Source organism: Dryobates pubescens, chromosome 2, assembly GCF_014839835.1.
Source record: "Dryobates pubescens isolate bDryPub1 chromosome 2, bDryPub1.pri, whole genome shotgun sequence".
Taxonomy (NCBI): Eukaryota; Metazoa; Chordata; class Aves; order Piciformes; family Picidae; genus Dryobates; species Dryobates pubescens.
The window spans coordinates 52,452,718-52,465,239 of NC_071613.1; the positions used below are offsets into that span (position 1 = coordinate 52,452,718).

Sequence of the window (12,522 nt, forward strand, 5' to 3'; positions counted from 1 at the left end):
AGGTTGAAGTCTTCTGTGTAATTCCTCTGCAGTAATTTTACTTTGTAGATGCAAGATAAGTAAAATAATTGAAGGGGGATATCCTCCCTACTAAACCATAGCTTTTCTTTTCTTTTTCTGATTAGATTGAATATAAGAAACGTGGAGGAGCTGGCCTTGGTGTCAGCATGCTGGGACGTCCAGATATTGAACTGGCAAAGGAGGTGTCCAAGCTCACAAGCCAGGTAATGACAAACTGGTGGTGACACTTGGAAGCAGGGAGAGAAGTGAGACATGATGTTAATTCAGGGAGTAATCCTAGTACTAGAATTGAAGTGGTTACTCAGCTAGGGGGATAAGGGACTGTCTTGAAGTAAAAATTGAATCCCAATGCAAAGTATTTAGTTGCTAATTAAGCATTTCTGCTGACTTACTAAATGGCAGTCATGGAGGTATGGAATCTCCTTCAACTGATGAGGTCTTTTCAATGCTGAGGCTGAAGTGTTCACTGTGTTCTCTATTTTTAGCTTTTCTGGGTGTTGGCTTTAAAAGAAGCAACCTTTGACCTAACTCTTCTTACCCACCCTTTATAGAATCCTAGAATCATTTTGGCTGCCAAAGACCTTCAAGATGATCCAGTCCAACCATTCTCTAACTCTCCCAAGGCTGGTGCTAAACCATGGCCCTCAGCACCACATCTCTGCCTCATTTAAAAACCTCCAGGGCTGGGGATTCAACCACCTCCCTGAGGAGCCTGTTTCAGTGTTTGGGAGCCCATTTGAGTGGTGTTTTTTTTCATCTCCCCTGGTGCAGCTTGAGGCCATTTCCTCACTTCTGAGGTGGATATTCTGAGTGGTTTTTTTCCAGCCACTTTTTCTCCTTGGTGCCTTTAAAAGAATCTTATTTTGAACTGAATACATCCATAGAAGCTTACTGACTTTTACACAATAATCATGTTCTCCTCTGTGACCATTTTTCCCACCAGCACCTCAGCTCAACTTGGTTGCTTCTCACCCCTTGATGCTTGAAATCCTGGGTTTGTTTCATTTCTGACCTTGCTTTCTTGCCACACATTATAGGCTGAATACGCCAAACAACACTTGAAAGGGCATGGAGCTGCATCTTATGATACCCCATGGATGAGAACCTTTAAGAAAGCTAATATGCTAAGTAGTCATGTAAGACCATTTTAAGTGTCTCTTGCTTGCTTATTATCTTGCAGTTCAAAGCTGTGAGAAAGTTTATGTTGCACCACTTGCATTGGGTCTTGTTGTGTCTAAGGTGTTGATCGTGGAAAAACTTGTTAGATGTGACCTTCTTGGTTGGTTGTTGGGGTTTTTTTCTCCCCTCATGAACATTCTGTGGGTGGGGAGTTTGTTTCAGACACACAAATGAAGCCTGAAATGTTGTTATGCCTTTCATAATGGTTTTGGAGCTTCCAGTCTTTGGAATTGAAGCTTGAAATCTTGCTATGCCTCTCACAATGGTTTTGGAGCTCCCATTCTTTGGAACTGAAGCTTGAAATCTTGCTATGCCTTTCATAATGGTTTTGGAGCTCCCAGTCTTTGCAATTGAAGCTTGAGATGTTGTTATGCCCTTCATAATGGTTTTGGAGCTTCCAGACTTTGGAACTGAAGCTTGAAATGTTACTATGCCCTTCATAATGGTTTTGGAGCTCCCAGTCTTTTGGATTGAAGCTTGAAATGTTACTATGCCCTTCATAATGGTTTTGGAGCTCCCAGTCTTTTGGATTGAAGCTTGAAATGTTACTATGTCCTTCATAATGGTTTTGGAGCTCCCAGTATTTGCAATTGAGACTTGAAATGTTGTTATGCACTTCATAATGGTTTTGGAGCTCCCAGTCTTTAGAACTGAAGCTTGAAATGTTACTATGCACTTCATAAAGGTTTTGGAGCTCCCAGTCTTTTGGATTGAAGCTTGAAATGTTACTATGCCCTTCATAATGGTTTTGGAGCTCCTAGTATTTGCAATTGAGACTTGAAATGTTATGCCCTTCATAAAGGTTTTGGAGCTTCCAGTCTTTAGAACTGAAGCTTGAAATGTTACTATGCCCTTCATAATGGTTTTGGAGCCTCCAGTGTTTTTAATGGAAGCTTCCAATGCATTTCTGAAGTGTGAAAATTTGCCTTTCTCACCTCAAACAAAGTAAATCCAGACAGAAAAGCTTGAGCTGGTGTCCCTGAAACTGCAAAACCAGTAGAAATTTCAGTTTATGGCAAGCCTGGTGCTGGTGTTTTCCAGTGCCCACTCATTTCTAATGCATAACATTCATGTCAAAACTCTATTCACCCTTCTGTTTAAAGTTCCTTTTTACTCTCCTGTTTCCATTGTGCTGGAGTGACATAACAGAAGCACAGTGTGTGACTGAATCAGCCCCCAGAGCCTCTGAGAAGTGCACCCAGTGGTGATGTGAGGGGCATATAGCTGCTTCTATTTCTTTGCCATCTCTCTTGGCTTTTCCACATCCAGCCATGACTGCTGCATGGAGCTGTTGCATGTATGAATGTCAGCTACTGTGGATGTCAGGAAAACCAAGAATCTTTTTGGCAGAACCCAAGGGGTTTTATACTGAATAACTGAACTACAAGAAAAAGAAGAAACTACATTTACTCCTCTTGAATGATGAGAACCACCTCCTCCATGCTTTTGCTTCCAGTGCTACCCACTTCTCCTCTTACAAACAGACTTCAAGATTGTTCTTGCTCTGAGAGAAAATTAACCATTGTAGAGGCAATAAGGGAGCAAAGAATAATTGGCATCATCTTTAACTTTCTTTTTCTCTTTGATCTTTCTTCCCTTCAAACTCTTTATAAAGCTTCTTTATACCCATTTTGCCCACTTGCCTTTTTATCAGTTGGATTTCCCCTACCTCTCTGGCATGCTGGCTTTTAATTTTGCATGGATCTTCCAACACATTTTCTTCTGGGCTTAAAAAAAGGAAACAAGTGAGCTCTTTGGCATGATGGTTTGATCTTGCTCCTATGTTGCATTGCTTGCAAAACTGAAGGGATTCCAGTATAGTCCTGCTGGGTTTTTAACTGGTGGGAATCAGGTCAGAGTCAATACTGAATCCTTTATGTTCAAACAAAATGTGAATATCCTTTGTTTTGCAGCAGCTCTGACTTGTGGGTTTGCTTGTTTCACTGTGTGCTTGATCTGGATGTTGCAGTGTTATGCAAAGCAAAAGAGCAGCAGTGGCATCCAGCATGAACCATGTGGTGCTGCATGGGCAAGAAGGAGACAGTGAATTCAAAGTGCAAAATGTGATTTAATTCAGCAGTCTGTCACCCTTCTGGCTTTACTAATGCAAAATGATCTGTTTGTGCCTCTGGTTGTCATAAAACCCTTTATCATGACTCTCCTGTTCCTTATCTTAGTTATCAGGTAAGGAATAAGGTAGTTACCAGTTCCTCACTAGCTTATTTCATTCCAATTTTCACATGAATGATGCTTGGGAGCTCAGGTTTTTCTCTGAGGTCCCCATTTAATTCTTTTTACTCATCAGCCACAGTACTGTGCATTTCCTCTGTGCTTTTTAGAAGTATGATTTTGGTGCTGAAGAAGATGAAATCCTTTCAGAAAGACTGATGAGGTTGTTCAGTGCTTGTCCTTTAGAGCAGGGATGGGGGTTGCCAGTTGATTTAGTATCAATTATGGGTTGGACTCGATGATCTGTGGAGGCCCCTTCCAACCCTTAATGTGCTGTGGTATATCTCTAAGGAAATGTGGATTGGTAAACAAAAAATGTTGCCTCACTTGTTTCCAGCCCAGGCTGGAGAAATACTACAAAGAAAACATCACAGGATACCAGGGGTTGGAAGGGACCCCCAGAGGTCATTGAGTCCAACCCCCCTGGCCAGAGCAAGACCATAGAATCAAGCACAGGTCATACAGGAATGCATCCAAAAGGGTCTTGAAAGTCTCCAGAGAAAGAGACTCCACAACCTCTCTGGACAGCCTGTTCCAGTGCTCTGTGACCTTCACAGTGCAGAAGTTCCTCCTCATGTTGAGGTGGAACCTCCTGTGCTGGAGTTTCTATCCATTGCCCCTTGTCCTATCCCAGGGTGCAAGTGAGCAGAGCCTGTCCCCTCCCTCTTGACCCCCAGCCCTCAGGTATTGATAACCATTGATTAAATCCCCTCTCATGATAAACCCTGACCATTTTTATATTGATATTTACTCTAATGGTGATGAACATGATGCTGTACGATGAGATCCATTTAGAAAAGCCAGAACTTCATCTTTAACACTTTGAGTTTCTCTTGTGCTCCTCACTAACTCCTCTGAAATAGTTTTATGCATCTTTGTCAGCAGAAATTAATGACATTCTCAGTGGAACTATCTCCTTTGCAGGCTTGCAAGAAACAGTGAGGAATCAGCCTCTGGTTGCACTTGCAGCAGTGGGGATAGGACAAGTCATGATGGATGAAGGACTTGCCCTCATTTAAGTCATTAGCAGAACTAATTCCCCATCAATATTTCAGTGCCTCCAGCTTGGGTCTGATGGATGATTGTGGCTTGCAATGCTGTGGTTTACCTTGCTGCTGTGGTTTGGAAGTGCCTCTAAGCCTCTAGTGTGATCTAACTGCTAGTAATTAATTGTATCACTGTTCTGTTTGTCATCAGTAGCATCCTTCTTCCTCTCTGATTCCTGCAGCACATGGGGTGTGTCCAACAGGATATAGATAAAAGTATTTGCTGTATTGCCATCTTCCACTGCTCTTATGTCTTGAGGTAGTTTGGGAAGCTCTCATTTCTCCCAGAAGTATACAAAGAAAAGTTCTTGTAAATACTCTTTGTCAGGTGTTTTTTGGGGGTTGTTTTGGTTTGGTTGGTTGGTTGGGTGGGTTTTTTGTTAGGGTTTTGGTTTTTGGGGGGGGTTGCTTCTTTGAAATAGGGAATCTATTATCTATGTGCAGTTCCCATCAAGTGACTAAATTCCTCATCTCTGAGGGTCAGGATTTAGCTGTCTTTTGTCACCATCATTCTCTTGACTCTATGTCAGCAGTTTTTCACAATGAGGAGATGTAACTTGAATGCCAAATTGCAGGAGGTGTTTTGTAAATACAAATGCAGATTCTCTTTCCACATCAGGTCACCCTGACAATTGCTTTTATTCCAGTGGATGCCTTCCAGTTGCTACAGTTTTGTTCTTCTGCTTCCCATCATTGCAGTAGGATCTCTACCTTTTGCAGCCAAAAACAAAGGGAGTACTCAAGATCAAGAAGAGTTGTAACCTCTGGTTGTTTTCCTTGATTTAGGTGAAATACAAGGAGAACTTTGCCAAAGAGCTGGGTAAAAAGCCCAAATATGATTTGAAGGAGGCTAAAATCTACAAGACCATGAAAGATGCTCACAACATGGCTAGTGAGGTATGTTTAACTTCTGGTTTTCCCTAAGAGAAACTACAAGTTTCCACATAAAAGAGGTCTTTGTTTTAGGGATTTATAGATGCATTCAATGTGACAAAGTTTTCACAGCCTCCTGATCTGATGTGGTTTGTCACAGGCTCACACAGGCTCACAGGATGTTAGTGGGTGGAAGGGACCTCTGAAGATCTTTGAGTCCAACCCCCCTGCCAGAGCAGGACCATAGAATCCAGCACAGGTCACACAGGAATGCATCCAGATAGGGCTTGAAAGTCTCCAGAGAAGGAGACTCCACAGCCCCTCTGGGGAACTTGTTCCAGTGCTCTGTGACTCTCACAGTGATTAAGTTTTCTCCTCACATGTTGAGGTGGACCCTCCTGTGCTTTGTACTGTAGTTTATATCCATTGCCTCTTGTCCTATCACAGAGTGCAAGTGAGCAGAGTCTGTCCCCTCCCTCTTGACCCTCAGCCCTCAGATATTGATAAACATTGATTAAATCCCCTCTCAGTCTTCTCTTCAGCCCCAGGGCTCTCAGCCTCTCCTCACAGGGAAGTGTTCCAGTCCCATCCTCATAGCCTCTGTTTGACTCCCTCCAGCAAATCCCTGTCCCTCTTGAACTGGGGAGCCCAAAACTGGATGCAATATTCCAGGTGTGTCCTTTCTCCCCTGCAGGTGAAATACAAGGCAGATTTGAAGAAGCTTCATAAGCCTGTCACAGACATGTCTGGATCCCTGATCATGAACCACGTCCTGAGCACGAGCCAGCTGGCCAGTACCGTAAGCTCACTCAGCCCAGCTCCAGCTGCTTTTCCCATTTCTCTCCATCCCATTCCAAATTGATCTCTGCTAACTACTTCTGTAACACCTCCTCCCTCCTTTCTTCCTGGGCCATCACCTGGTAGTGATCTCTTCCTCTACTTTCTAATGAGCCTTTCCTAGTTAACAGCCACTTTGCCACATTTCTCCTCTGGGAAGTGAAACCTTTCTTAGCTCTCAGACTGCTAATGTTTTAAATCCTCTAATCATTTTTGAAGGACTGATTCTTTATGACATTTTAACTGATTGTTTCACACTAACAAACCTCATTTTCTTCTTTTTTTTCCTGCTTACTGCACTTTAAATTACCTTTTTTTGGTTTTGGTCTGGCCTTTTTTTTTCCCCCCCACATTTATGTTTAACATCCCCTTGTTGTAGATCTACAGACTCCTGCTTAACAAATTACCTGATCATTGCACTGTGCAAAAGACAAAAGTCACTATTACCTGATGCAGCCTTTTGATGGATTCACTGCTTTTGGGTTTTAGTTGGTTTTTTTCCCTTTCTTTTCTTTTTTTCTTTAATCCTGGCTTTGAAAGAAGTCTTCTTTGCATTCAAAATGCTCCAAACAAATAACACAACTTCACCCACCTCTTGAGAAGTGCTGTCTGGTATTGGGTGTTAACCTTCTTGGGTTTTGTTTTGCTTTTTGGCTTTCTAATTCCTCTTTGATCCTCCATTGAAGTGTTGGCATTGACTGGACCCAAGAAGTTAAATTTTGCTGAGGGATTACTTAATTTTTTTATTTTTTTTTTGGATTGAGATGATTTTTGACACCTTCCCTTCAGTACCAGTACAAGAAGCAGTATGAGAAGAGTAAGGGTCACTACCATGTGGTGCCAGATAATCTTGAGCAGGTTCATCTAAGGGAGGCATCAGAACTACAGAGCCACGTAAGTTGGTTGTGTGTTTCTCCTTCACCCCGCTCACCCAGTCCCACTCTCCAGCACTGGAGTCACCCTAGCAAATTCTCCAGGATCTAACAATCTCTCTGCCCATCTGCTTTATAAACACCTGAGTCAAGGAGAAATATAGAATAGAATAGAATAGAATAGAATAGAATAGAATAGACCAGACCAGGTTGGAAGAGACCTTCAAGATCATCGCGTCCAACCCATCGACCAATCCAACCCACCTAATCAACTAAACTATGGCACCAAGCACCCCATCAAGTCTCCTCCTGAACACCTCCACTGATGGTGACTCCACCACCTCCCCAGGCAGCCCATTCCAATGGGCAATCACTCTCTCTGTATAGAACTTCTTCCTAACATCCAGCCTAAACCTCCCCTGGCACAGCCTGAGACTGTGTCTGCATGTTTAGAACACACATAAAACACCTGTACGACTTCTTCATTCCAGAGCAGGGCCCAGAGTGACTTATATCTGCTGAGCATGGATCTCTTTACACAGTTTAACACATTTACCAGGGTGGCTTCCTCTAGAGCTTGGAATCACAGGAACAGCAAATTGAAAGGAGTCATTGCTGAGATCATATTTTGAACTGCTTTATCCATGCCAGCCTCAAGGAGACCTCTTGTCAGCCTTATTCTGCAATCCAAAATGGCATTAACCAAACCAATACCTATTGCCTGGCATTTTTGCCCTCTGGAATGCAGCAAATGGTGAATCATTCCAGGGAAACTCATACTCTGCTTTGGTCTCTGATTCTCCTTGTTCCAGGTTCTGTTCCAAGATTTTTTTTTTAACACTAAACAAGGAAGAAAAGCTGCAAGAACACAAAGTTACTGCTCTGCTGCCTGGCACAGAGAGCAAAAAGGTTTCATAGGAAAGAAAATGGCTGTTAAGCAGTTTGTAGTTAAAGTCACTCCTTGTTGCCCCAGTTTGAGATCAGGATCTGTCTCAGCCAGAGACAGGGCATAACCTCATGCAGCAGGCTGGAAATTGATGCCTTAAAGGCTGGATAGAATAGCCTTAAATGCTGGATATAATAACCTAAAGCAAGAGTAACTTCCTCCTTGTGGACATTTAACTTAAAGGAAGAATGGCTGGATATAATAACTTAAAGCAAGAGTATCTTCTTCCTTGTGGACATTTAACTTAAAGGAAGAATTCCTTCTTCCCTGTGGGCATTTAACTTCCTGGACACTCCTGCACAGAATTAGTTAGCAAGTGGCTAAATTATACCTTTTCAATTCCTGCTCTAATGCTCCAGTGCTCCATTAACATGTAACTGGTCATGAGCAGCCTGAGTCCCTTCAAGTTAGGTTTCTACAGCTACCTCTCTTCCTCCTTGTGCTCAGAAAATTCCTCACATCTGAGCTGACACTGCAACAGGAAATTAATCAGTGGAATGTTAGGTAACACACATTTTGCTACAAGCCTGACCTTTGATTTTACACTTTGTGGTCAATAATATGGCTCTGAGGAAGGTAAACACTATTAGGTGCTCACTTTTTAAACACAGATCATAGAATGGTTTAGGTTGGAAAGGACCTCCAAAGGTCATCTAGTGCAACCCCCCCAACCCCTCCAACTGTTGAGCAAAGTAGGCACACACTAGTTAAGGAGCTGGTTCTTTGATTATGTATAGGAGAGTAACCTTTTTGATAGTTAAGGAGTTGGTTCTGTGATTATTTAGGAGGGTAACTTCTTCTTTTTTTCGTCCTTTTCAGGTGAAATACAAAGAGAAGTATGAGAAGGAAAAAGGAAAGCCTATGCTGGACTTTGAAACTCCAACATACCTTACTGCAAAGGAATCTCAGCTCATGCAGAGTGAGGTATGGTTAAAATTGATACTAAAGAGACTGAAAAAAACCCACCCTTTAAATTTATGCTTTGATAGTTAAACTTCCACAGTGGTTTAGTTAAGCTTTTCTACTTGCATCTCGTGCATGCTGACAGACTGGAAAAGTGAGAGACATTGTGAAGTACTGTGTTTAAAATTCAGAAAGCTCTCTTGTGTCACAGCCAACTGTGTATTATCTGTCAGTTTTCATCAGGAAGCTATCACTAAAGAAAGCTTAAGCAAGTCTTGGGGTCTTCAGAAGGAATGTAGGATGAAATATATATCACTTAAAACTTTTGCACAGGAGCACAGCCTGTGTCTGGGTTATCCCAGTCCACCAAAAGTTGTTCTTTTCACCCCACAAAGCTCTTTTTGAGAAATCCATTTATTTCCTGGGTGTCTCTGCTGTCATATCATTCTTCACTGACCTGTCATTCTATTTCCTCCAGCAGATTGGGGGTTTTTTTTCCTGTTTATTTGAAGCATAATCTTGTTCTGTCCCAGATGAAAGCTTATAGAGGCTGAAAAACAGTTGTATAGAGACATTAATCATCATGAGTCCACTGAATGTTTTTCTCTGCATAAAAATATATAAGTAGGGGGGGGGGGGGAAGGATTCAAAAGAAGGCAGCATCAGGTTCTGTTTCCACTGAATCTAATGAGCTGTTTCAAGGCCTTCAGTAGAAACAGGATTTATTGCCTTAGGTGCCCAAGGCAGCAGGTTGCCATTGTGGCATTAATGCCAAAGCACTGCTCCATCCTCCCGGCAGTTTCCCACCTCGTGAATGTAATAAGCATTTTGCTCATTTGCCTTTTTTTTTGTCTTCTTGCTCTCACTAGAAAGAATATAAGAAGGACTTTGAAGAGTCCATTAAAGGCAGGAACCTCACTGGCTTGGAGATTACACCATCCTTATTACATGTCAAATATGCAACCAAAATAGCAAGCGAGGTAGCAGTCACTCTGTGCTTGTTGCCTCTCTCAAGTGAAATAATTCCACTAAGTATCCTCAGCAGCATTTCTGTTTCACCCCTTCCCTTTTCCTAACCATTCCCATCAAGCATGTTTACAGCCCATTCTGTGTTGTGCTCTGATTTGTTGTGGTCATTATTTCATTGCCTGTTAACTGTGCTCATATTGACTCTGTGATCCCTTTCTGACATCCATCAGCCTAACTGTGTCCATAGCAGGGTGTGTGTGCCTTTGCAATTTCTCCTGAACACTAATTGTTCTCTGGCAGTTCTTTTATAACCCTGGACAATATTCTTGGGTGTTTGGAATCTTTTTTCCCCCCTATCTCTCTTTCTTCTTTGCAACAAAACTTTCTTTAGTCCGGCTTTGCAGCTTTCCTGTTCTTTCTTCTGCAGAAAGAGTACAGGAAGGATCTGGAGGAAGGTGTCAAAGGTAAAGGACTAACAGCTTTGGAGGAGACTCCAGACATGTTAAGAGCCAAGAATGCAACTCAAATCCTGAATGAGGTATGTCACACAATCACAGTATGGTAAGGGTTGGAAGGGACCTGTGGAGATCATAGAGTCTAACCCCTCTGTCAAGGCAGGGTCGCCTAGAGAAAGTCACACAGGAACACATCCAGGAGGCTTTTGAAGGTCTCCAGACCTGGAGACTCCACCACCTCTCTGGGCAGCCTGCTCCAGGGCTCTGTCACCTGCAAATTAAAGCAGTTCCTCCTTGTGTTCAGATGGAATTTCTTACCTTCCAATTTGTGCCCATGACCCCTTGTCCTGTCGCTGGGCACCACTGGTCACATCCTCCTGACTCCCAGCCTTTAAGTATTGATCAGCATTGATGAGATTCCCTCCTCAGTCTTCTCTTTTCCAGACTAAAAATCCCCAGCTCTCTCAGTCTTCCCTCATCAGAGACATGTTCCAGTGCCCTCAGCATCTTTGTAGCCCTTTTCTATACCCTCACCAGCAAGTCACTGTCCTTGTTGAACTGAGGAGTCTAAAACTGGACCCAGTACCTAGATGTGACCTCACCAGGGAAGAGTAGAGGAAGAGACCCTCCCTTGACCTGATGGCCACACTGTCCTTCATGTAGCCCAAAATGCCATCTTGGCCACAAGGGCACATCGCTGCCTCATGGCCATCCTGTTGTCCACCAGGACTCCCAGGTTCCTTCTCCCCAGTGCTACTCTCCAACAGTTCAGCCTCCAACTTGTCCTGATCCATGGGGTTACATCAAAAGCTATTTAGAAAATACCTGAGAGGATGTAAAAGCCTCCAGCTGTTAAATGCTGTTTAACATCAGTATAAGAATAGAATAGAATAGAATAGAATAGAATAGAATTAACCAGGTTGGAAGAGACCTTCAAGATCATCATGTCCAACCTATCATCCAACACCACCCAATCAACTAAACCATACAACCAAGCATCCTGTCAATCCTCACCCTGAACACCCCCAGCGTCGGCGACCCCACCACCTCCTCAGGCAGCACATTCCAGTGGGCAATCACTCTCTCTGTGTAAAACTTCCTCCTAACCTCCAGCCTAAACCTCCCCTGACGCAGCCTGAGACTGTGTCCTCTTGTTCTGGTACTGGTTGCCTGGGAGAAGAGACCAACCTCTGCCTGTCTACAAGCCCCCTTCAGGTAGTTGTAGAGAGCAATAAGGTCACCCCTGAGTCTCCTCTTCTCCAGACTAAGCAACCCCAGCTCCCTCAGTCTCTCCTCACAGGGCTTGTGCTCCAAGCCCCTCACCAACCTTGTTGCCCTTTTCTGGACACGCTCCAGCAAGTCAACCTCCTTCCTAACCTGAGGGGCCCAGAACTGGACACAGTACTCAAGGTGTGGCCTAACCAGTGCAGTGTACAGGGGCAGAATGACCTCCCTGCTCCTGCTGGCCACACTGTTCCTGATGCAGGCCAGGATGCCACTGGCCCTCCTGGCTGCCTGGGCGCACTGCAGGCTCATAAGCTTTGTCATTCCCTGAATCAGGCTGAAAGCTGGGGAAAATGAACTTCATTATATCATTCATGATTTTGCTTTCTGACAAAATACTCTTGAGGTAAACACCCTTACTGACAACAGCATCTGTTCTCAGAGATTTTGAGCTCTTGACAGAGCCTGGATTTGATTGCCAGGCTAAATTCAGCAGAGTGGGCTTAGAGAGATATGAATTCTGTTGATTTACACAAGATAAACATTTTAGGCCTTGGTGGAAGATCTCTTTGGGAAGAGTGGCTGCTGCAGCACAGATATTAAGGATGGTATTAATCCCAAAATGACATAATTTGTGTGTAGTATTCCTGTTTTGTGGTGTGGTCCTGAAACAATCTGAAGCTGGTCTTGCACTCCCTTTGTCAAAAGTATCTATTTGCTGTCTTCATCTGCAGAAAGAGTACAAAAAAGCCTTGGAATTAGAAATCAAAGGCAAAGGGCTGACAGAACTGGCTTTGGAAACACCAGATTTTGTGAGAGCCAAGAATGCCACTGACATTGCCAGCCAGGTCTGTATGAATATCATCATCTGTTGTCCTCTTTAAAGGAACATTTATTAATGTGGGGTTTTTTTTTCTGTTAAATGAAAATTGTTGTCCACCTATGATTCAGGCACCTAAATGTGAACT

General features: G+C 43.2%; 1 protein-coding gene across 1 annotated transcript in view; it reads left to right on the forward strand.

Annotated features, from left to right (window-relative positions):
- NEB (nebulin) overlaps window positions 1–12,522 on the forward strand; it is a 163,301-nt gene that overhangs the window by 121,109 nt on the left and 29,670 nt on the right. Inside the window, exons 119-126 of the mRNA XM_054177633.1 lie at window positions 126–224; window positions 5,262–5,372; window positions 6,043–6,147; window positions 6,975–7,079; window positions 8,823–8,927; window positions 9,776–9,886; window positions 10,303–10,413; window positions 12,289–12,402. Coding sequence (XP_054033608.1) covers window positions 126–224; window positions 5,262–5,372; window positions 6,043–6,147; window positions 6,975–7,079; window positions 8,823–8,927; window positions 9,776–9,886; window positions 10,303–10,413; window positions 12,289–12,402 — 861 coding nt within the window. The remainder of the gene's footprint in view (window positions 1–125; window positions 225–5,261; window positions 5,373–6,042; window positions 6,148–6,974; window positions 7,080–8,822; window positions 8,928–9,775; window positions 9,887–10,302; window positions 10,414–12,288; window positions 12,403–12,522) is intronic.